This window comes from Oncorhynchus mykiss, chromosome 1 (assembly GCF_013265735.2).
Source record: "Oncorhynchus mykiss isolate Arlee chromosome 1, USDA_OmykA_1.1, whole genome shotgun sequence".
Classification (NCBI taxonomy): Eukaryota; Metazoa; Chordata; class Actinopteri; order Salmoniformes; family Salmonidae; genus Oncorhynchus; species Oncorhynchus mykiss.
Window position 1 is genome coordinate 72329177 of NC_048565.1, and position 26605 is coordinate 72355781.

The 26605-nt window shown below is 42.5% G+C and overlaps 1 protein-coding gene across 1 annotated transcript; it reads right to left on the minus strand.

Moving 5' to 3' along the window:
- Positions 1 to 1158: 1158 nt before the first annotated feature.
- On the minus strand, positions 1159 to 26605 carry LOC110528856 (GTP-binding protein 2). The gene is made up of 12 exons (XM_021611017.2): positions 26192 to 26605; positions 21378 to 21404; positions 17064 to 17248; positions 16627 to 16735; positions 16262 to 16459; positions 15960 to 16134; positions 5533 to 5752; positions 4706 to 4841; positions 4560 to 4618; positions 4081 to 4252; positions 3736 to 3900; positions 1159 to 3402 (listed from the first exon to the last, which is right to left on the minus strand). Exons 1-12 carry the CDS (start codon positions 26402 to 26404, stop codon positions 3217 to 3219), a joined length of 1845 nt encoding a protein of 614 aa, XP_021466692.1. The 5' UTR covers positions 26405 to 26605; the 3' UTR covers positions 1159 to 3216.

Sequence of the window (26605 nt, forward strand, 5' to 3'; positions counted from 1 at the left end):
ATTACATTTATTTTGATACTTAAGTATATTTAAAACCAAATACTTTTAGACTTTTACTCAAGTAGTATTTTACTGGCTGACTTTCACTTTTACTTGATTAACCTTCTATTAAGGTATCTATACTTTTACTCAAGCATGACAATTGGGTACTTTTTCCACCACTGTCATTTGTATATGTGTCACTCTTTCCTTATCTTTCTATACAGGACTCCTCCCCTCACCCTGCTCCACATTTCAGCCAGTAAATTGAATGACGCACCCTCTGCCGGGGCCGGGGGAATCGCCGGCTTCCTGTCCAGTGATGTCAATTCCAACCAGGCCCCCACTTAGTCACGCTCTGGTTCAAAGAAGGACTCCACCTCCAAGGGATCCGGCACCATCCAGTCCTTCTTCTGAAGAGCTACAGAGAAAGGGAGGAAGAGGAGAGAGATTAAGAAAATGATAGGGACTGTGGAACCTTTCTCCCGCCTTCCTCTTTTCCTGTGTCTTTCTCTGTAGAGAGGTGTGTGTCTGAGAATGAAACCCCAACCTCAACTGTATCTAGTACATCTTGTCACTCTTCTTCTGTAGAAAGCTTATCAGCCAGCCACCATACTGGCATCTTCTCCATCTTTCAGGAAGACTCGAGAGAAACCAGCAGCCCGTACCCTTAGCCTCATACAACAACCGCCTCGCAACGGGCAGAACAAGATGTTAAACAGCGGGATATGATACAATAGGAAGTGTCCGAATAGAACAACTTTCTTTCAGTTGAATTATTCCCATACACTAGAACGACAATTTCAATGGGGTCTTAATACTGAGGTTTAATCTTAATGTCTTGTTTTAACTGTTGACATCAGACAGGTCACAACAGGTCTTTGACCTCAGTTCAGTCCTGGTTGCCTCTATGATGAGTGGCATTGCACCAGTCATGAGTAATCAGGTGATCATCCCTTTCATAACACAGTGGTGTTTCAGTCTGTCTCTCAGTTTCTTGTGTCTTGCATCAGCTGAGTAATAGAAAGGGAGGAGGCTAACAAAGGGGAGGAGAGAGAACTTCATGGACCCATTTATTATAGCTTTTCACCAGGGCACCTTTCAGGTTAACAGCCCAACTACACCATTGAGGTGTAGAATCTATTTTAAAAAACACAGACAAAAATAAAGACACAAAAATAAATGTAATAACTTTTTATTTATGGGTATCATAATATACAAACTGGATCTGTACATAAATGTGTGGTACTTCACCCTCCAAACTATTTTTTTTTTTAAGGAAAACAATCCTTGCATCCGTGGTAGAGAACACGTGACACTTGTTGGTGCTGGACTAAAACAGTCTGAACAACAGGTGAATTAAAATGGAGTGAAATTAGAAACCACTACAAATCTATAAAAAAACAGAAACATTACTTAGATGCAAAAATTCATTGACATCTGATCAGCTCTTTTCATATTTTGGTTCAAATAGTCATTTTCCCCTCTATGAGTGCACACATAATACCATATGATGTGCAACAAAAAGAGCACATTTAGTTGCCCCTCTTAAATAGTTAATGCCACGTTCACGTGCGGGTTGGAAATAGGAGATTCAGAAATGTCCAACTTGCTAACTGGTTGTAGATACACGTACCGCGCGTTCAACCAGTTAGCAAGTTGGACATTCCAGAGATCTGAAGCACGTGAACAAGGCATAAATGAGCGAGTGATTTCTCTGCGTCATTCTTTCTAACATGCAATAACTTGACACTTTATAAGGTCAACAGCAGACTTGAACAAACAAATTCAGCAATGAACACCTTTCCCTAATTCATCATCTAGATATCAAAAGTTGTTTCAAGGAGTAGCACCAAATCAAGTTGATTTACCTAAAAAGTTGTAAAACCCTGGGGGGTGTCATGGAAGGGTACTCCAAAAGTAGTTCCACTAGGCACTGTGTTTTACCCCTTCATAATCAGAGACAACAGTAACGTAAGGGAGAAGACAGAAAAAGACAACCTCGGACACGATTGCCGAACAGGGCAGTTTAAACGTGGCAGCACAAAGTGGCCGCTTTTTAAACAATAAGCATAATCAAAACACACAAAGTAGTCACTCTTTGGGAGAAATGGCTGACTATTCCTCAAAGACACTCAAAATTATCAATAAAATCTCAAATCATTGGAGTAGTTCTGTGAGAGAGTGGAATGGTGTCTATACTGTATGAACTATACTGACCTGAGTGACTAAAGCACTTGAAAAGTAGGTAGCAACACCATTCATTGGTTAGTCGGACTATCGAGAGGCATTGCTGCGAGTTACAAACATAATTCTCAAACTGTGCCAGAGGAAGGAGAACTTTACTGGGGATGAATATCAGTGAGAGCAAGTTCAAGGTCAAGTTTCACCCATACATCACAAGCTAATAGGAAATGCCTCATCATAAAGTGCCAATGTGAACAACATATTCAAACATGGTATAAGAGGACTTTTGTCACTTTCAGCCAGGCACGGTGCAGGTCATACAAACCAGATGATGTGGGATTATGAAGTTGACAGAGGAGGCATAACAATTCTAACATCCTAGTTCTGTAGCTGCAATAGAAGAAAACTCACATTGATTTGCCATCACTCCTCTGTCTGCATTTTTAGTTTGTAAACATGCCAGACATCTGGTAACAGAACTCAGTGCCTTTTCAGGTGATAAATCCCGGCGTCAGTGTGTGTGGACGCACCTGTGTTTCAGTACACGAATGTATGTTAGAGTGAGAGGCGAGTGTGTGTAAGCACTTCACCCAGAGGTGTGAATCAACTGTGTTTAAGGTGACTGCTGCTTTACACTCATTTCCATAGTCACTATTGGATAGATCTCTGTGCCTTTTGTAACCAGGTCTTCCTTACACCTCAACCTCACCGTGGTGACTGTTGCTAGGTGAACAGGTGACACAGGAGAAAAAAATATATACTTCCCTCATCAGTATCTAGAAAAGCAAAAGGAAACAATCGAAATAGCAGTTCTTGAAAAGGCTTGAGAAAAGGTTTGGTGACAACAAGGCTTTGGAAAAACAAAGTAAAAGACAGAAGTTGAGGGAAAAGTTGGTTCTTTGCTGAGATGACAGGAGAGGGGCTTTGGAAGAAGCAGGAAGGCTGAAGATGACAGGAGAAAGAGACGGAACCCTCTCCTCCGATGTTCTAGATCCTGGGATCTAGCTGGGACGGCTGTAGTTCTCCTGTTCCACTGGGCGGTTCTGCATTCTAGGCCTCGTCCTCCTCCTCACTCTGTGAGGGCTGTGACTGGGAGACAGGCTGCAGCTTGGTGACCTGGCCGATGCCTTTGGTGGCTCCCTCTCTGAACAGCAGCTTGGCCCCCACCTTCAGGTACTCTGGGTGCTTAATGAACTTAAAACACACCACTGCCTTCTCACCTGTCCTCAGCTCCTCCTGTGGTACACAGATAGATGGATTAGTAGTTTCATGGAAGACTTGTATTGGTTTCATAGAAGAAGACTTGTATAGAATAGCAGGCTAGCAATGAGTAAGGGGGAGCAGGCAAGATTCACGCTATAATAAGGGGTAGGGGACGTTGATAGACATGCTTGATCCGTGAAGTACCTAAAGTATAAACAAATGTAGTACCAAATGTTTTTTCATGTTCTAGTATCGAAAAAGTACCGAAGTTTCAGTATACCGTGCAACACTACTTCATAAAAATGTCTGTCTGTGACTGCAGGGTTTACCCAGACAGAGAGGATCGTGGTATGGTGGAGGACTGACCTTGCCGTGCACAGCCTTCACAGTAGCAGTCTGTCTGATGTTGCCCACGTGCACAGTGACCTGGAAGCCCTTGTGGAAGGTCTTGGCGTGGAATAGCAGCACGATCTCCGCCTCAAACAGCCAACAGATAGTGGGGTTCATCTCTGGACTCACCATCACCATACCCTGGGAGGGAACACACAGGAAGTACAGTCATTAAACACAATGAAACGGAACAATGGAAAATATGTTGATATTAGAAATTGAAGGCAAACACTACTGCATAAACCACGATGGACAGAGACGTACAACTCAGTTTCAGCAGCTTGGGTGACATACAAGTACACACAGTTTGGAGCGTCTCACCTTGCGTAACAGCGAGCGGTCGAAAGTGTCCAGTGCGAGCGTGGCGGCCTGGCCGGCCCTCAGTACCCTGCATGCTGAGCGGTTCCTCTGGATGCTGCACACTGTCAACTTGAGGAACTGACCGGAGTCTGTAGGACCCACAACCAGCTGCTCCCCCTCACGACAGATACCACTGGATGGATGGAAAGAGATGGATGAGAGTTTGACAGATACCAACGGAGAGGGAGAGACAGAGGGTGAAGAGAGTTTGACAGATACCACTGGAGAGAGAGAGAGGGGGAGGAGAGTTTGACAGATACCAATGGATGGACAGTTAGACATACCACCACTACAACATGAGAGAGAGACACAGAGAAATGTAATAAGACAAAGAGGGAAGGTCAGACATATGCTACTCTACAAGGAGAACTAGATAAGAAAAAGGAACATGACAGAGAGGAGAGGACAAGACACTGAGGCTCCTATATCAGTGCACTGACCTGTATAGAGTTCCTCCCACCACTGTCCCCACATCAGGCACTGTGTAGATCTCATCCACCTACAGGGAAAGCACACACTGTCAAAACACACATTTACATGTATGCTATTCATTTACTGTGTGTGTGTGTCTGTATGTGCGTGTTACCTGGAACTCAGTGAGCTGTTGCATGAGCTCCTCCTGTTCCTTGCTGTTGCTGAGTGGGGGGATGATGTTGAAGAAGACCTTGAGCAGATTCAGACTTTCCCCAGACACACTGGACACGGTGAAGATGGGAGTGATGCTGCACAGGAAACAGCACCACCAGTCAGTCACATGACCAGGGCTATGACAACACACACCATGACCAACATCAAATGACCAATACAATGTGTACGTACAGTACATTAAGTACACATCATGTACATTGATCATGACACTGCAAGTGTGTGTGTGTGTGTGTGTGTGTGCGTGCGTGTGTGTGTGGATTGACCGTGACAATTTATTGTTAAAATGAGAGGCCGCCTGGATCTTTCATTTAAAGATGCTTGCTACCTTCGGTCTCAACGTAGACTTGATCTGAAGCCATTCTTGTGATTGTGATGTTGCTATCCATTGTAAAATTGTATCTATGATCGAATGTTTTCCATCCATGTTTTTTATGTCCTATTTATATCTGTAATATGTATATCTGTAATATGTATATCTGTAATATTTACATCTGTAATATGTATATCTAATATTTATATCTGTACTATTTATATCTGCATATCTGTAATATTTATATCTGTATATCTATATCTGTTTCTGTAATTTATATCTGTAATATTTATATCTATAATCAAGCCACACCCAGCCATGATTACAGACACCTGTGTCCTTTCAAAGTATATAAGCTAGTGACCCGCAGTGTGTGTCATTATACCCTGATGAAGACAGCTTGTCTGTCGAAACATTGGTTATTAAATTATTGCATTCGAGCTCCTAGTGTGTACCTGGGTGACTGAGCGAACTGCTGTGCGGCCGTGACGGCATCGTCAGCAGTGGACACCACCAGAGGCACCTTGTTGCAGCCGGGCTGTTTGAGGATGCGCTCTAGCTGCCGGACCGTGCGCTCCACCGTTTCGCGCTTACACAGGTCCACCTTACTGACCACAATGAAGATGGGCACCTTCAGAGCCATGGCCAGACCCAGGTGCTCCCGTGTTGTACCGGCTGGATGGGGCACAGAGAGGGAGGGCACAGGTTAATACGAGTCATGTCCATACATTTCATTGATGTGTCAACACAGATCTCTTATGATTAAAGAGTGTTATGTATGGTGCAGCTTTTGGCTTCACTCACGGATTCAAAAAGCATGCATTCCGAAGCTTATTGAGATCCATGTAGTTAAGTACAGTGTTGGGGTGCCAGCAGATGAGACTGCTTATCTAGAGTTTAAACCCCATAGAAAGAGACTGGGACATGAGGCCAGGTTAATAACAACAGGTAAACAAGCCATGACATAGGTTATGACTATTATGTCATGGAAAGAAGTGTGCAAAGGTGAGAGCAGATAATACAAGAAAACCGAGAGCCCCGTGACATAAATCCCACTTTGACACTCAACAATTTGAGATCCCCGGCCATCGGATCTGGATATAGCCTAAAGTTGTATACATATTTCACAATAGCTTTGACCCTAGCCATATGTTGGCTACCTCAACGTTGATGAGGTCACTGTGCATGTTTTTCTGCTGGGTGTGACTTTGAGAAGGAACGTGAGAGTGTTGAGAGACTGGAGAATTCCGTCACATGCTACTACACGTGGACTCAAATCATCACAGTCTGATTCCATCACATAATCACATCACATAGGAACCCATTTAAAAACAAAACACACACTGCAAATGTAATTAGCTGTCTGGAGCCAGACTGTTTGTACACAGTCATACGCTTCTTATCACTATACACTGAACAAAAATATAAAACGTAACCACTTCAAAAGATTCTACTGAGTTAGTTGATATAAAGAAAATCAGTCAAGTTAAGTAGATTGATTAGGTCCTAATCTATGGATATGACTTGACTGTGAATACAGATGGTCACAAATACTTATAAAATGTAAAAAAATAAATTAAAAAAAAAGTAGGACCGTGGATCAGAAAACCTGTCCGTTTGTAGTGTGCAGCGCGACACATCTCCTTCGCATTGAGTTGATCAGGCTGCTGATTGTGGCCTGTGGAAGGTTGTTCCCACTCCTCTTCAATGTCTGTGCGAAGTTGATGGATATTAGAACAAGCTATCATACACGTCGATCCAGAGCATCCCAAACAAGTTCAATGGGTTCAATGATGCCTGGTGAGTATGCAGGCCATGGAATTACTTGAACATTTTAGCTTCCAGGAATAGTGTACAGATCCTTGCAACATGGGGCCATGCATTATCATGCTAAAACATGAAGTGATGGTGGCGGATAAATGGCACTACAAATGGGCCTCAGGATCTCATTTCGTTCTCTGTGCATTCAAATTGCCATTGATAAAATGCAATTGTGTTCGTTGTTCGTAGCTTATGCCTGCCCATACCATAACCCCACCATTCACAACATTGATTTTAGCAAACCACTTGCCCAAACGACACCATACACGTGGTTAGCGATTGTAAGGCCGGTTGGCTGTACTGTCAAATTCTCTAAAACGACGTTGGAGGTGGCTTACGATTGACAAATTAACATTAAATTCTGGCAATTGCATGCTCCCTCAAAACTTGAGACATCTGTAGCATTGTGTTGTGAAAAAATTGCACATTTTAGAGTGGCCCTTTGTCCCCAGCACAAGGTGCACCTGTGTAATGATCATGCTGTTTAATCAGCTTCTTGATATGCCACACCTGTCAGGTGGATAGATTATCTTGGCAAAAAAAAATCTATGCCCATTAACAGGGATGTAAACAAAATTTGTGAGAAATGTTTGTGCATAGGGGATCTTTTATTTCAGTTCTTTAAACATGGGACCAAAACTTCACTGCATTTTATTTTTGTTCAGTATAGTTTAAATAAGAACTACAAAACAAGAAAAGGAGAGACTACAGTTTTGGGAGAAACCGATTGTAGGCCCTATTTGCAGAGAAAGCGGCAGGGTAGCCTAGTGGTTAGAGTGTTGGACTAGTAACCGGAAGGTTGCAAGTTCAAACCCCCGAGCTGACAAGGTACAAATCTGTCGTTCTGCCCATGAACAGGCAGCACTGTTCCTAGGCCGTCATTGAAAATAAGAATTTGTTCTTAACTGACTTGCCTAGTTAAATAAAGGAAAAATAAATAAGGACACAAAAAAAGAGGAAAGCAAGATCGAGCATGTAAGAGAGAGAGAGAAGCTACAGAGCGTGAGTGAGAACTTCAGAGTGGGTGTAGCCTACTGTGTGACACTAAAACATCACCTCAAGCTCCCTGTAGTGTGTGTAGAAAAACACGGCTGCTGACAAGTAAACAAAACAACTATGCTTATGCTCAGAAAAAAAATTACAATTTCTGTATATCAACAATGTCTGTATCTTAAGCCCTTTCTCCCTTATATTAATTTAGCAACAGTGGCCAACCACTGCTAAATTCTTGCCACCACTACAAAAAATGTCAATATTTATATATTTCTACAGTGACAAGCTTTTAAATGGATAGTCGTTAGCTCAATGACTGGAAGTCTATGGGAACAGCTAGCATGTCATTGCGCTGACACTAGTAGCAAAGCACCCCCCCGGTGGGTGAAATGTGAGAGATGTATGGCTGGGTCTGGATATAGGCCACAGAAAGGTCAAGGGCACTGACCCACAACAGTCTAGCGGGACCGAAATAAACCTACCCTCTCAGCTGAGACAGATTGTATTTGCATGCTGGCAAACCAAACATAACTTACACTGTGTGTGTGTGTTAGGGGGCACGGCTACATGGTGTCATAATGAGCCAACTTATTCCTCTGCTTTTATGGGCCCCATCAAGAGGCATGTCTTGGCTCAACATGATGCCTCAACAGAGCTCTGTAAACATCCCCCCCCTCACTGAGTGGAAAGTATCTGTGTGTGCATGTACTAGCAAGAGAGGCATGCCTTGAAAAGCCTGCAGCTTCGCCGATCAGCTGATCCATGTCAAAGTATGTGTGTCACTGTCAAATCAAACTTTAATTGTCACATGCTTCGTAAACAACAGGTGTAGACTAACAGTGAAATGCTTACTTAAGGGAGAGGTGAAGCTGGTTGGGAGAACGCCAAGAGTGTGCAAAGCTGTCATCAAGGCAAAGGGTGGATATTTTGAAGAATCTCAAATATAAATATATTTAGATTAGTTCAACACTTTTCTGGTTACTACATGATTCCATGTGTGTAATTTCATAGTTTTGATGTCTTCACTATTATTCTACAATGTAGAAAATAGTAAAAATAAAGAAAAACCCTTGTATGAGTAGATGTGTCCAAACTTTTGACTGGTATTAACATCAGCTAACTATGTGTATGTGACCAACAAAATTTGATTTGATTTGTGAGTGTGTGGGTAGACAAAAAGTGTGTTAAAAAAATAAATAAAAAAATGTCAATGTAGATAGTCCGAGTAGCTATTTGGTTAACTACACTGAAACAACAACAACAAATGAAACATGCAAAGTGTTGGTCCCATGAGTTTCATCAAAAACTTATCCCAGAAATGTTCCATACGCACAAAAAGCTTCTCTTAAATTTTATGCATAAATTTGTTAGTTAGTGAGCATTTCTCCTTTGCCAAGATAATCTGACTAAACAGTATGATCATTATTACATAGGTGCACCTGGTGCTGAGGACAATAAAAGGCCACTAAAATGTGCAGTTGTGTCACACAACACCACAGATGTCTCAAGTTGAGGAAGCATGCAATTGGCATGCTGACTACAGGAATGTCCACCAGAGCTTTTGACCGAGAATTGAATGTTCACTTCTCTACCTTAAGCTGTCTCCAACATCGTTTTAGGGAATTTGGCAGTATGTCCAACTGGCCTCACAACTGCAAACCACATGTATGGCGTTGTGTGGGCAAGTGGTTTGCTGATGCCAATGTTGTTAACAGAGTGCCCCGCGTGGCAGTGGGTTTATGGTATGGACTGGCATAAGCTATGGACAACGAACACAATTGCATTTTATCAATGGCAATTTCAATGCACAGAGATACCGTGATGAGACCCTGAGGCCCATTGTTGTGCCATTCATCTGCCACCATCACATCCTGTTTCAGCATGACAATGCATGGCCCAATGTTGCAAGGATCTGTACACAATTCCTGGAAGCTGAAAATGTCCCAGTACTTCCATGGACTGCAAACTCACCAGATATGTCACCCATTGAGCATGTTTGGGATGCTCTGGATCGACAGCTTGTTCCAATATCCATAAACTTTGCACAGACATTGAAGATGAGTGGGACAACATTCCACGGGCCACAATCAACAGCCTGATCAACTCTATGCGAAAGGAGATGTGTCACACAGCATGCGGCAAATGGTGGTCACACCAGATACTGACTTATTTTCTGATCCATGCCCCCCCCTAAAAAGGTATCTGTGACCAACAGATACATATCTATATTTCCAGTCATGTGAAATCCATAGATTAGGCCCTATTTTATTTAAATTGACTGATTTCCTTATATGAACTGTAACTTAGTAAAACGTTTTAAATTATTGCATGTTGCATTATATTTTTGTTCAGTATATTTATGGCTTAAGGGGTAGAAGCTGCTCAGGAGCCTTTTTGTCCCCGACTTAGCAGGCCGGTCCCCTTCTTATCCAACATTAATGCTTGACTATTGACAGTTTTCTATATCTGGACCCATAGCCAATATGGGCCAGCTTCTCCATGGTCTTTTGGCGGGTCACAGAGAATACACCAGACCTATTCCTTACACAGATCCATTTCTCGGTTTTATAATTAAAGTCTGTGCTCTGACGTTGCAAGGCGTGTCTGTCTGTGTGTCCCATGGATGGTCCTCATACCTGATCCATATCCCCCATGACATTAGTCTGACTTCAGAATCACTACCTGGCTGGGCCAGTGAAACAGAGAGGGAGGTGGTATGGCAGGTTGTGTAACCTGTGCACATACCATAACAGACAAGTAAACACATTGCTGAAGGTCACTTTCCAAACAAACATGCTCGTGTCTGGTTACTAGTTATGCAAATGTAAAATTAGAGTATAAAGACAGCTCAGGAATTTGGTACATTAGACTTACAATATTTCCATGGATAAATCGATCAATGTTTTGATCTGTTTGGTGGACTATTTTGACCAACCAACATACAGTACCTTCGGAAAGTAAATCGGGCCCCTTGACGTTTTCCACATTCTGTTACATTACAGCCTTATTCTAAACTGGATACCATTTTCTCTCAATCCACACACACACACAAAATGTCCCATAATGACAAAGCAAAAACAAGTTTTTCAAAATGTCTGATAAAATTAAAAAATACCTTATTTACATAAGTATTCAGACTCTTTGCTATGAGACTCGAAATTGAGCTCAGGTGCATCCCGTTTCCATTGATCATCCTTGACATGTTTCTAAAACTTGATTGGAATCCACCTGGGGTCAATTCAATTGATTGGACATGATTTGGAAAGGTACAGCAGCATGGTGGTGGCAGCAGCATGGTGTGGGAATGTTTTTCAGCGGCAGGGACTGGGAGACGAGTCAAGATCGAGGCTGAACAGAGCAAAGTACAGAGAGATCCTTGATGAAAACCTGCTCCAGACCGCTCAGGACCTCAAACTTGGGCGAAGGTTCACCTTCAACAGGATAACGACCCTAAGCACACAGCCAAGACAACGCAGGAGTGGCTTCAGGAAAAAGTCTCTGAATGTCCTTGAGTGGCCCAGCCAGAGCCCGGACTTGAAAATAGCTGTGCAGCGACGCTCCCCATCCAACCTGACAGAGCTTGAGATGATATGCAGAGAAGAAAATGGGAGAAACTCCCCAAATACAGGTGTGCCAAGCTTGTACCGTCATACCCAAGAAGCCTCCAGGCTGTAATCGCTGCCAAAGGTACCTCAACAAACTACTGAGTAAAGGGTCTGAATACTTATATTAATTTGATATCCGTTTTTTTTATACACCAGCAAAAATGCCTAAAGACCTGTATTTATGCTTTGTCATTATGGAGTAAGGGGGGGGGAAGAAACAATTTAATCAATTTTAGAATCATCTGTAACCTAACAAACTGTGGAAAAAGTAAAGTGTTCTGAATAATTTCCCAATTAAGTAACTCAGAAGAAGTCATACAAACAGTCTGCAACAAAAGCAAATCTCATTCACCAGCTGCAGCTGAAAAGTTTCCACCTGTCTCTGTTCTGGGACAAATAGAGGCAGGGTGACGCATGTCAGCATGGCCGAGTAAGTCACTGCGTTCAGGTCGCAGTCTCCCCTGGAGGCGTGGGATCAAATCCCACTTCTGACATTAACATTTTGGTTAACCCTCACAACTAATAGGTGAACAAATGAATAATGTTGTTAGAACAACACAGCCTAAAGGCATTCAATAATCCTGGAACCCAGAAGCAGCCATGATGTCTGGAAAGTTATGAACACGTCTGCAAGGACAGTGAGCTAATTAATACTGTTGTCAAAAGAACACTTAAAGGAGCAGTAGGTAGCTTTATGGGTGACCTGAACTAATTCACGTAGAAATGAGAGTTCTAAGATCTGTCATTCTCATTGAAAGCAAGGGGGTAAGATTTGTTTTTGCTCTTTTTACCCCAGCTTCAAACAGAAGAAAATACAATATTTTTGTTTATTAAATAGATTTCACAGCATTTTAGACAGTACAATGATTCTCTGTCAAATAAACTGAAATTAGGCGAACCAGTCGAATTTTAGCAACCAGGAAATGGCAGAGCGATTTCTGCCCATTGTAGCTTTAAGTAGAGGGGAAGCGGCGATGCGAGAGGATTTACTCTTGCCCAAAATCTGTCTGCATGATATAAGCCCTTTATTGGTCTATGAGAGAGGGTCAAGTTACGTGAGGCTTATTTAATCTAATAGACATTTCATAATGTTTAGGCTATTACAAAAGTAATGACATAAGTGGATGCACCTGGCATTCTGGCAACTTTGAGAAAAACTACTAAGTTGTGCTGGTTGTTCACAAGCGTATCTGGCCTCTCATTGGCTTCAAATCATTGAGGACATGTATTTCTATTGTTAGAGCTCTGTTGATTTTGTCAATATAATAGATATTTTCCCTAAGGTATTCAGATCATCTTAGATCCCAGAAGCAGCCAATGGCACCTGACTGTTAGACATGTAGGTGAGTTAGGAGGAAAGATAAACATGTCAGGTTGGCCGAGCGGTCTAAGGCTCTGCGTTCAGGATGCAGTCTCCCCTGGAGGCTTGGATTCAAATCCCACTTCTGACATTTTAGTTGTTCCTGGCAACTAAGAGTGCAAATCAATAGTGTCATACTAAATACCTATTGTAAATGTAGGAGTAACAACCAAAACCTGAAACAGGGCAAGAGGCTTTAACTTGGCAGGCTGCCTACATTTCCCTTGAGGCACTCAAGCTCACTCTGATATCCAGGCAGTAAAGTATGGTGTTGGCAGACAAGCAGATACCACTGCTTATCTATAGAGTTAGAAACTCAGAGAGAGGGAGTCTTGGTATCACGTGACTGTTAGATATGACAGTTGCACATTAAGCTAAACATATCAGGGTGGCCAAGCGGTCTAAGTCACTGCGTTGAGGTCGCAGTCTCCCCTGGATGCGTGGGTTCGAACCCCACTTCTGACAACAATTTTTTAGCTAATCCTGACAAATGACAGAAAGAAATGGATAAAGTTATAAAGGAAAAGGTAATGAACTATTCAGTAACCACTGAAAGATAATCTCTAAATTTAAAAAAAGGCTAAGCAAGGGTGCCGCCTGTGTGTCCGTTTCCTTTCCTTCCGATGAAGCTATTTTAGACTGTCTCCTCTTCCTCAGTCATGACCACTGATCTGGGAGGACTTGAAAGGTGAAAGCAATATTAAGGACACCCATCCAGCCCCTCCAAGTATTAGTACAAAGGAACGGAAAGGAAACAAGATCAGAATGCCTTTGAAAGCCTTGGGACAGTGGTGAACTTCAAGAATCGGAACCTTTCCTGTAGCGTCAGCACTGACATCCCAAGTGTCTGCTTACTAACACAACAGGTGTCTGTCCTTTGGTGATCTACAGACCAGCATCTGTTAGGGGGCTCAGAGGAACGCCGGTTAGTCTGGGACTTGATTTTGACTGGGGGAGGGGTGGCAGGGGTAGTCTGTTACATAAGCCCAGATAGCAGTGCGTTTTTGTTTTTTTTGCAGTGTGTTTGTACAGCCGTACTGCCCAGCTTGGAACTTAGCTAGCCTGCCAACTACAGGAGAGAGATAAGGTTGGAGTAGATTGGAGTCAGATTGTGCAATACTCCTGCTTAGGGCTGTCACCTACTAAGGAAAATCTTGGTCGACCGAAAGTCTGTTCTTCCCGAACAATCGATTGCTCAACATTTTTAAACGTGTATTTTTCCATATATAAAACACACAGTACACGCTTTAATAAAATCAACTATGTGTACTGAACTCGTCTGATGCTTTAAATGGTTTGAAGCATCAAGAGGGCGCCAGAGATCTAGATAACCAGAAAAAATAAATAAAACTATTGTCCTCCTTCTCCTGCCATTACTCCCCTGAAGTTGCCGGTAATAGGTTACACGAGGAGTCTGCAACCTTTCATGTTGAATGCCAATTTATTTGACAATTTCTACTGAGATGTGAAAAAAAAAGAACTTTATTTAACTAGGCAAGTCAGTTAAGAACAAATTCTTATTTTCAATGACGGCTTAGGAACAGTGGGTTAACTGCCTGTTCAGGGGCAGAACGACAGATTTGTACCTTGTCAGCTCGGGGGTTTGAACTTGCCACCTTCCAGTTATGGTTTTCAAATGCACATTTTTGTTAAACAGTTTCGTTTAATTTATAATAAAATCTTCACCTCTCAAAATCATTCATGTGTGGTTAATCAAAATTCTATCCAAATCTAAATGAAAAATGGTACAAACCTAAAAAGTAACTGATTGCCATTGCCAACTATGTAAAAATAGCCGACAAAGCGAACAGAAATAAAACATTCTAGCCTGTAGTTAGAAAATATCCTGATTAAAAATAAATTTCCTATGAATCACCTTGTTTCAGACAGGCCATGTGTCACCAAACTTGAAACATTGAATCAACTATTAACTTGGGTCAGCCCAAAGCTTGCACTAGCAAACTTGCAACATTGTATAAATATTCTGGGACCTCAGTTTCCTGAGCCAGTGAGCACAGGACAGACACAGCTGTAGGATATTTGGCGCAGGGGATAAGAAGCCGTGCTTGACTTGGGCAGGAGCTACTCGGAGCTTGATACCGGCACCTCAAATGTTCTACTGCTCGAGTTCCCGTTCCTCTTATAGAATATGAGCTCAAAGGTATTGTGGAGCTCCTGCACCTAAATAAACTCAGCAAAAAAAGAAATGTCCTCTCACTGTCAACTGCATTTATTTTCAGCAAACTTAACATCTGTAAATATTTGTATTTGTATGAACATGACAAGATTCAACAACTGAGACAAACTGAACAAGTTCCACAGACATGTGACTAACAGAAATAGAATGTGTCCCTGAACGGGGGGGGGGGGGTCAAAGTCAAAAGTAACAGTCAGTATCTGGTGTGGCCACCAGCTGCAGTAAATACTGCAGTGCATCTCCTCCTCATGGACTGCACCAGATTTGCCAGTTCTTGCTGTGAGATGTTACCCCACTCTTGCACCAAGGCACCTGCAAGTTCCCAGACATTTATGGGGGGGGGGGGGGGGGGGGGGGGGGCCTTAGCCCTCACCCTCCAATCCAACAGGTCCCAGACGTGCTCAATGGCCATGGCAGAACACTGACATTCCTGCCTTGCAGGAAATCACACACAGAATGAGCAGTATGGCTTGTGGCAATGTCATGCTGGAGGGTGATGTCAGAATGAACCTGCAGAAAGGGTACCGCATGAGGGAGGAGGTAGCGTTGAGATTGCTTGCAAAGCTCAGTCCGATGATGCTGTGACCGCCCACCTCCATCCCGCTCCAGGGTACAGGCCTCAGTGTAACGCTCATTCCTTCAACGATAAACACGAATAACTGACCTTTAGGAGGCATCACCTGCCTTGGACAAGCACAGAATTCATGTAAACCAGGGGTAGGCAACTAGAATTAGCCGTGGGTTGACAATTCTTTGCTGAAAACTTTGGGGGAACAAAAAATTATAATCACAGGTGGCTGGTCTTGGCCTGCGGGCAGCCTGTTGCCGACCCCTGACGTAAACCAACAAAAAGCGATTTTAACAAACAACCACAGAGTCTGGGTCAAGTGTAGCAGTCAGACTCACCGATGCCTGTGTTTGCACTGACCACCAGCATGGCAAAGTCTGGGCAGTAGCTGGTCAGGCCAAAGATGGTTGTCTTCAGGTACTTGTGGTGGCCGGCCAAGTCAATGAACGTGATCATCTTAGAGGCACTCTCACATATCTCCTCTGCTGTCCGCGACTCACTGTAGTTCACCACCTAAGGGACACAAGAGGTCAAAGGAAAAAAAAAAAAAAAAAAAATCACAAGCCAACCTCCTTTCATCTATTAGTGGTCATGAAAAAGCCTTTTGAGAGTTTGGGACATGGCCAGTCCTTTCCCTCACCTCTCCTTTGCTGTTGAAGCCGAGAATCTCAAAGCTGATGCTGGAGGTGCGTCCTGTCTGGATCTCGTGGAGGTGTCTGAAGAGGTTGAGTCTGGCCCGGCCTCGCCCGTTATCCAGCTCACCCTGTGTCAGCACACCTAGCAGGGTGGACTTTCCTGAGTCCACGTTACCCAGCACAGCCACCCGCAGGTCCAGGAACTAAATACAAAAACATGCATATAACATAGTATGAATGTTGACCTAGTCACACATAGCAAACTTATCAGCAAATGTTGTAGTAGTAGTACGACAAGTAGTGACTCTCGCTGTCTACAGCCAATGTAAACACACTTAACGGCTTATGAGCTTCTCATGAGGTCACTAACCTGCTGATCGTCTGGCACCTTCCTTATGAGAACCTCAGCTATCTTACGAGGGATATCAGCATCATGGTCCACCTCTCTCTCTCTGAGAATGGTGATGTCAGCCCCAACCCTTCAAGTCAAAAGTATATGAAAAGAGTCAATTACACATACAACATTGGCCCAGAAATACTTCTGGTACAAGTATACGAGAAGAGTATACGGTCTAAGACACTGCATCTCAGTGCTTGAGGCGTCACTACAGACAACCTGGTTCAAATCCCTACTATCACAAATGGCCGTGATTGGGGAAGCCATAGGGAGGCGCACAATTGGCCCAGCGTCATCCGGGTTTGGCCAGTGTAGGCAGTTATTGTAAATTATCATTTGTTCTTAACTGACTTGCCTAGTTAAATAAAGGTTACATTTAAAATTCTAAACAGTTGGTGTGTGGGTCGTACTTCTCTGCCATCCTGCCTAGGGTCTTTAGCGATGACCTCAGGTCTTCCTCTGATAGGCCCACCAGCATGCCGTTGTCATCGACACCAATCTGATAGACAGCCTCACCCCGCCCCTCCTGTAGTCGCCATTTCATCTGTGTGGCCAGGTGTTCAAAGCGGTATTGCGTGGGGTCGATCAGCTTCAGCTGTAGAGGGGGAGAGGAAGCTGAGACTAAAGAGCTGAAGGAATGGTATGGCTAATACCTCGGTTCAGGCAAATAAATGGCTAACGCCTCTGTTCAGGCCAATTAATGTTTCTAGTTTGCACTTTGCAGGTGGTGAAAATAACTAATACTGTAAGTATTAGTAAGTAAGTCTTTGTACATTTGTTTGGAGGCAGCAGCTGCCCCAGGCCCTAAAAATGACAGTGCTAATCCACTGTGGTAGGACATGAACATGTTCGGGTTGCAGCCAGACTATTCACTGCTCTTTGGTCATAATACACCTTTACATACAGAACAGAAGAGTGAAACAAAGCTACATCCAGTCTTTTCCACGAGCGCCGGCTGTCGGCTAAACAGCCAATGACAGGCTCATTTTCAGCCAGCTACTTTTTCCAATTCAATTAACTAAGCTACTTTTCAAAAAAGTCAACCGATCCCTCTCCCGCTAGAAGAAACAATATACATCTTCTAGCAATCTATTGACTTTAAACATCAGCTATCTGAGCAGCTAACCGATCGCCGCAGCTGTACATAGTCCATCTGTAAATAGCCCACCCAATTTACCTACCTCATCCCCATATTGTTTTTATTTACTTTGCTGCTCTTTTGCACACCAGTATCACTACTTACTCACCATCATCATCTACTCATCTATCACTCCAGTGAAAATCTGCTAAATTGTAATTACTTTGCTACTATGGCCTATTTATTGCCTTACCTCATGCCATTTGCACACACTGTATATAGACTTTCTTTTTTCCCCCTATTGTGTTATTGTTGTTCATTCCATGTGTAACTCTGTTGTTTCTGTCACACTGCTTTATCTTGGCCAGGTCGCAGTTGTAAATGAGAATGTGTTCTAGCTAACCTGGTTAAATAACGGTGAAAAAAATATATATATATATTTTTAAAAAATAAATAGGCGCTTGTCACTCACAAAGCGAGCGATGACCGAGAAAAACTGCTTTGTCTCGCCTTCCGATACCAGTGTGCAGTGTGATTTGTCTGCGTTGTGGTTGGTTGAAGTCAAATTTCTTTACATGCAAGGGGAGAAGAGAGCATGATGCTTCTTCATCTTCTCTGTGAGTGAATTTAATTTTACTTGCATATACAGCTACCTTTTCAGTTTGCAAGGTGTAAAGTATGAGCATATGTGCAAGTTGTGGTTTATACCAAAAGAAATAGCTGCCATAGCAAAAAGTACAGTTGAAGTCAGAAGTTTACATACACTTAGGTTGGAATCATTAAAACTCGTTTTTCAACCACTCCACAAATTTATTGTTAACAAACTATAGTTTTGGCAAGTTGGTTAGGACATCTACTTTGTGCATGACAAGTCATTTTTCCAACAATTGGTAACAGACAGATTTCACTGTATCACAATTCCAGTGGGTCAGAAGTTTACATACACTAAGTTGGAAAATTCCAGAAAATGTCATGGCTTTAAAAGCTTCTGATAGGCGAATTGACATGATTTGAGTCAATTAGAGGTGTAACTGTGGATGTATTTCAAGGCCTACCTTCAAACTCAGTGCCTCTTTGCTTGACATCATGGGAAAATCAAAAGAAAATCAGCCTGGACCTCAGAAATAAATTGTAGACCACAAAAAAGACCACAAATTCTAGACCACAAGTGTGGTTCATCCTTGGGATCAATTTCCAAACGCCTGAAGGTACCACGTTCATCTGTACAAACAATAGTACGCAAGTATAAACACCATGGGACCATGCAGCCGTCATACCGCTCAGGAAGAAGACGCGTTCTGTCTCCTAGAGATAAACGTACTTTGGTACGAAAAGTGCAAATCAATCCCAGAACAACAGCAAAGGACTGTGTGAAGATGCTGGAGGAAACAGGTACAAAAGTATCTATATCCACAGTAAAACAAGTCCTATATCGACATAACCTGAAAGGCCGCTCAGCAAGGAAGAAGACACTGCTCCAAAAATGCCATAAAAAAGCCAGACCACGGTTTGCAACTGCACATGGGGACAAAGATCATACTTTTTGGAGAAATGTCCTCTGGTCTGATGAAACAAAAATAGAACTGTTTGGCCATAATGACCATCGTTATGTTTTGAGGAAAAAGGGGGAGGATTGCAAGCCAAAGAACACCATCCCAACCGTGAAGCACGGGGGGAGGGGGGACAGCATCATGTTGTGGGGGTGCTTTGCTGCAGGAGGGACTGGTGCACTTCACAAAATAGATGGCTTCATGAGGAAGGAAATTATGCGGATATATTGAAGCAACATCTCAAGACATCAGTCAAGAAGTTAAAGCTTGGTCACAAATGGGTCTTCCAAATGGACCCCAAGCATACTTACAAAGTTGTACAAAATGGCTTAAGGACAACAAAGTCGAGGTATTGGAGTGGCCATCACAAAGCCCGAACCTTAATCATATAGAAAATGTGTGGGCAGAACTGAAACATTGTGTGCGAGCAAGGAGGCCTACAAACCGGACTCGGTTACACCAGCTCTGAGGAGGAATGGGCCAAAATTCAACCAACTTATTGTGGGAAGCTTGTGGAAGGCTACCCAAAATGTTTGACCCATGTTAAACAATTTAAAGGCAATGCTACCAAATACTAATTGAGTGTATATAAACTTCTGACCCACTGGGAATGTGTTGAAAGAAATAAAAGCTGAAATAAAATCACTATTATTCTGACATTTCACATTCTTAAAACAAAGTGGTGATCCTAACTGACCTAAGACAGGGAATTTTTACTCAGATTAAATGTCAGGAATTGTGAAACACTGAGTTGAAATGTATTTGGCTAAGGTGTATGTAAACTTCCGACTTCAACTGTATTTCTGCGTTTTGTTTCATAGTGGGTAGCTAATCACAAAGAACCATATAAATCAGAATGATTTCTTATTTCTATGCAAACAACTATGTAGAGTCCCATATAACCCACCTCACATCCAGTAACAGTGCCTGGAGCATTGCGTGCACTGAGTGAAGTGCTGAAAGATTCATTTTTAGAACCGCACCAGCATAGAAGCTGGTCGAATTTAGCTGGAAGTCTACTGAAGTTTGACTTTGTCCTTAGTTTCTTGGCTTTTTACATAATTTTTTTCACACACACACACACACACACACACACACACACACACACACTAGATTGTTATCCAACGTTTGTTTTATCTTGATCAACTGCTACTAGCAAAGGGATGTCAGAGAATCTCATCTATCAGACAGACAAATCACACCGTTACCACGGTAAAAGGCCCGCCCTTAAGTGTCAGCTAAATATTTTTCACACCCAAGTGACTCAAATATTTGAGGGCACATTGTACTTTATTGAGCATGCAAAAACGTTTATTCATTTGCAGTGTTTGCCCTATATTTTTGGGATGGTAAAACGTTTTCAGTGTAACATTTGTGTAAAGTATTCAGATATAAAATACGTAGAATTAACAATCACCAAAATAAAAAACTAGACAGTCAGGGAAAAAAATAGCATGTAAAAAGTGTTGGTCCCTCGTTTCATGAGCTGAGATAAAACATCCCAGTATTTTTCCATACACACAAAAACCTTATTTCTCTCAAATATTGTGCACAAATTTGTTTCCACCCCTGTTAGTGAGCATTTCTCCTTTGCCAAGATAATCCATCCACCTGACAGGTGTGAGATATCAAGAAGCTGATTACAGCATGATCATTACACAGGTGCACCTTGTGCTGGGGACAATAAAACACCACTCTAAAGTGTGCAATTTTGTCACAAAACAAAATGCAACAGATGGCTCAAGTTAAGGGAGCGTCCAATTGGTACACTGACTGCAGGAATGTCCACCAGAGCTGTTGCATGTTAATTTCTCTACCATAAGCCACCTCCAACATCGTTTTAGAGAATTTGGTAGTATGTCCAACCAGCCTCAACCACAGACCAGGACCTCCACATCCGGCTTCTTCACATGTAGTGATAAACTAGGGCTAGGCTATTCACTTGTAAAGTAAAGCTGAAATATAGACAACCAATGATGGAGGTAAGATTATTGGAAACTGGAAAGCCTTCCATCAGCTGACAACTGCTATTCTCCAGTAATGAGTGAACAAAGGTGTGTGTCATGACACATGTATAACATTGTATTTCAGCTTACCTTGTACTCTATATTCCCCTCTTCAGCCTGAAAGAGAGGAGAGGACAGCATTGTTATGTTGGACAGAAGATAACTGAGACAAATGGTGCCTACTGTTCTCTAAAAAGGCACAAAGAACCCCAATCTGACTGAAAGAGCAGTATCCAACAGTAAATGAATGGAGTGGGTAGTTGGAAGAACTTTAAAGCTGCTACATTGTTTCAACTAGCCATAAAAGAGTCTACATGCAAATAGAACTGTAAAGTGATGCAATGTTGGCTTAAATTGCTCTTTGAGTAGAGATTTCCTGATTATTCTGTGAACTAAAGACCACATACAGGCAGCCAATAGCATAGTCAATGGAAAAACAATAAGCCCAACATCATTGGTCACTCAACGGTCGATCGCGATCGGCTGGTCATCTCCAAGGCATTCCTAGTCAATCGTCAAAATATTTCTGAAAAAACCCAACAATAAAGTGCCACTCGCGCTGTTGGCGGTAAGTACACCCGATTCAGCTGCCCTGAGGCTGGGTAAGCGAAGTGTTCCCATTTTGTACCATCATGTGTCTGAAGGTACAAATCAAGTGCACTATAGGCCTACCGCTGGCTGGCTCAGATTAGTGTCGGCAGTAACGGAGTAGGCGTAAAAGAAAGCTATAGGAAAGTTGATACGGTGAAAAAAAAAAGTGTTTACCATGAATAGTGAGAGACTCAAAGAATACAGCAATGTTTGTTCTTAATCAGCACTGTCACTTTTTATTCAACCATAAAATGTGTGTTCTTCCTACATCCACTTGCACTATAACCAGCACTGCAGCTGTACTGAATGAGTAGGAAAGTGTACTGATGGGTTTGTGTTGTTATTATTAGCAGTTTGTGTCTTAATATGAAGGAATATTTCACTTTCTCTGCCCATAAGAGTAACATGAATTTGTGCACGAGGTAGAAATAATCTGGTGCGTCTCGATTTTCAATCAACTGGAAGACTGTCGCTTTTTGGTCAGTGTCAGCAGAGGAAAGGGAGGTGGACCCTCAGTCTGCTACTCTCTCCCTCCACTGAGACTGACCATCAGTCCAGTAAACAAAAATAAAAATATTGAAATGTATGCTCACTCAGCTGTACCTCACAAGTAATACAACTGTTCTATTACCGGTGCGATCATATAGCCTACCTCAAATCTTGAAATATATATATATTTTTTAAAATGGTTCGAACAATGCATTGGCAGGACAAGTCAAGCAAAGCCAATATGCAGTGACAATGTATTGGGCCGATAGCCTACTGCACAAGCCTCATTGTTACAGTAATGTTTTAATAGGGTAATGTTGTATAGGCTTACATTTAAGTCAAGTTAATAAATAAATAAAAAATCTGAGTGGTAGATCTCAGCTTGCATTTTTACTCAGAAAGTGATCTTGACTCAGAAAAGGTTGGTGACCACTGCCCTACATAATGGGGATTCTAAATGGCCATGACAGACCACTGACATTCCTGTCTTGCAGGAAATCACGCACATAACGAGCAATATGGCTGGTGGCATTGTCATGCTGGAGGGTCATGTCAGGATGAGCCTGCAGGAAGGGTACCACATGAGGGAGGAGGATGTCTTCCCTGTAACGCACAGAGTTGAGATTGCCTGCAAAGCTATGTCCAATGATGCTGTGACCGCCCACCTCCAAATCGATCCCGCTCCAGAGTACAGGCCTCAGTGTAACGCTCATTCCTTTGAAGATAAAAGCAAATTCGAACATCACCCCTGTAAAGACAAAAACGCGACCCGTCAGTGAAGAGCACTTTTTGCCAGTCCTGCCTGGTGCAGCGACGGTGGGTTTGTGCCCATAGGCGACGTTGTTGCCGGTGTTGTCTGGTGAGGACCTGCCTTACAATAGGCCTACAAGCTCTCAGTCCAGCCTCTCTCAGCCTATTACGGACAGTCTGAGCACTGATGGAGGGATTGTGCATTCCTGGTGTAACTCGGGCAGTTGTTGCCATCATGAACCTGTCCCGTAGGTGTGATGTTCGGATGTACCGATCGTGTGCAGGTGTTGTTACACGTCGTCTGCCACTGCGAGGACGATCAGCTGTCCTTCCCGTCTCCCTGTAGCGCTGTCTTAGGCTTCTCACATTAAATTTTTTGCAATTTATTGCCCTGGCCACATCTGCAGTCCTCATGCCTCCTTGCAGCATGCCTAAGGCACGTTCACGCAGATGAGCAGGGACCCTGGGCATTTTTTTTTTCAGAGGCAGTAGAAAGGCCTCTTCAGCGTCCTAAGTTTTCATAACTGTGACCTCAATTGCCTACCGTTTGTAAGATGTTATTGTCTTAAAGACCATTCCACAGGTGTATGTTCATTAATTGTTTATGGTTTATGGTTCATTGAACAAGCATGGGAAACAGTGTTTAAACCCTTTACAATGAAGATCTCTTAAGTTATGGATTTTGCCAAATTGTATTTGAAAGACAGGGTCCTGAAAAGGGAAGTTCATTTTTTTGCTCTGAGTGAGTGTGAGAGTGAAAGAGATACATACAGTGCCTTGCGAAAGTATTCGGCCCCCTTGAACTTTGCGACCTTTTGACACATTTCAGGCTTCAAACATAAAGATATAACTGTATTTTTTTGTGAAGAATCAACAACAAGTGGGACACAATCATGAAGTGGAACAACATTTATTGGATATTTCAAACTTTTTTAACAAATCAAAAACTGAAAAATTGGCCGTGCAAAATTATTCAGCCCCCTTAAGTTAATACTTTGTAGCGCCACCTTTTGCTGCGATTACAGCTGTAAGTCGCTTGGGGTATGTCTCTATCAGTTTTGCACATCGAGAGACTGACATTTTTTCCCATTCCTCCTTGCAAAACAGCTCGAGCTCAGTGAGGTTGGATGGAGAGCATTTGTGAACAGCAGTTTTCAGTTCTTTCCATAGATTCTCGATTGGATTCAGGTCTGGACTTTGACTTGGCCATTCTAACACCTGGATATGTTTATTTTTGAACCATTCCATTGTAGATTTTGCTTTATGTTTTGGATCATTGTCTTGTTGGAAGACAAATCTCCATCCCAGTCTCAGGTCTTTTGCAGACTACATCAGGTTTTCTTCCAGAAGGGTCCTGTATTTGGCTCCATCCATCTTCCCATCAATTTTAACCATCTTCCCTGTCCCTGCTGAAGAAAAGCAGGCCCAAACCATGATGCTGCCACCACCATGTTTGACAGTGGGGATGGTGTGTTCAGCTGTGTTGCTTTTACACCAAACATAACGTTTTGCATTGTTGCCAAAAAGTTCAATTTTGGTTTCATCTGACCAGAGCACCTTCTTCCACATGTTTGGTGTGTCTCCCAGGTGGCTTGTGGCAAACTTTAAACGACACTTTTTATGGATATCTTTAAGAAATGGCTTTCTTGCCACTCTTCCATAAAGGCCAGATTTGTGCAATATACGACTGATTGTTGTCCTATGGACAGAGTCTCCCACCTCAGCTGTAGATCTCAGCAGTTCATCCAGAGTGATCATGGGCCTCTTGGCTGCATCTCTGATCAGTCTTCTCCTTGTATGAGCTGAAAGTTTAGAGGGATGGCCAGGTCTTGGTAGATTTGCAGTGGTCTGATACTCCTTCCATTTCAATATTATCGCTTGCACAGTGCTCCTTGGGATGTTTAAAGCTTGGGAAATCTTTTTGTATCCAAATCCGGCTTTAAACTTCTTCACAACAGTATCTCGGACCTGCCTGGTGTGTTCCTTGTTCTTCACGATGCTCTCTGCGCTTTTAACGGACCTCTGAGACTATCACAGTGCAGGTGCATTTATACGGAGACTTGATTACACACAGGTGGATTGTATTTATTTATTTATCATTAGTCATTTAGGTCAACATTGGATCATTCAGAGATCCTCACTGAACTTCTGGAGAGAGTTTGCTGCACTGAAAGTAAAGGGGCTGAATAATTTTGCACGCCCAATTTTTCAGTTTTTGATTTGTTAAAAAAGTTTGAAATATCCAATAAATGTCGTTCCACTTCATGATTGTGTCCCACTTGTTGTTGATTCTTCACAAAAAAAATACAGTTTTATATCTTTATGTTTGAAGCCTGAAATGTGGCAAAAGGTCGCAAAGTTCAAGGGGGCCGAATACTTTCGCAAGGCACTGTATATACACACACACACAGCCCAAGTTCAAGTCCATGGGAAAGAAAGCTAAAAGACTAAGTAATAAACTATAGCTAATTATTATGTGAGGAGGCTCTATTCTATCAAAATATCTCTGCCTTTGCTTCAGTCCTCTACACTCAGCAGGCGAGGAACGCCGTCCCTTTGCTATTTACAAACACAGCTGTTCCAGATTTTTTTGGCTAGCTAGCTAGTAACGTTAGTCAACAAACCATTGGACACAAGTATACAAATTATTAAAAGGGAACGATCTGGCTAACTTGGCTATAGTAGTTTTACTGCAACTATTCAGTTCAATAAACAACCAACGCTGCTACAATGTATTTTGTACAGCCAGCTAACATAACTAGCTAGCTATAGCTACGTGTCACTGCATCTGAAGCCAGGAAGCTAGCTAATAGTGTAAAAATGACTTTCTGCTTGCAGACACTTGCTTCAAACGGGCAGTCAGTTCACAAGAACTTCCAGCAGAAGATGGTTACAAACATGTATGCATGCATATTGTCCAAAATCAAGTATGGTATGCACAAACAAATTGTAAGAGTTTTTAGAAAATAATTGGCGGGTAATAAACTTGCAAGCCATTTCTCGTTAGTCAGCTAGCTAACGTTAGCTAGCTACTGTACCACCCAATTGCAGGCTACGGAAGCATATCTGCTTACCTCTGGGGGTAGATTAGCCGGGGGAAGATATGGGGGGTTATTGCTTGGTTTGGAGTTTCGGGATGACCGACTCTTAGCTTTTTTGGCATTCTTCAAACACTTTTTAGAACTCATTCCGAAGCCATTCCCCGAACTAACGTTAGATCCAACTCCTTGGCAACCAGACTTCTGCCCGGAACCTGAACCAAAAAGCTCTGATACCCGCGAATCCATTACTTCGGAACCGTCTGTACGCTAGCTATGTACGATTTTAAATAGAAAACGTCCTAAAACCGAGACATTCAAGCGTATTTTTAATGGGGAGAGTTTCAACAAAAAAAAATGTAAAAAGCGAGAACAACTCAACTGCCAGCTGGTTAGGGTTCCTGCCCCCACTACAAAGTGGACAATAACAACTCCGCGTCATTGACTCGT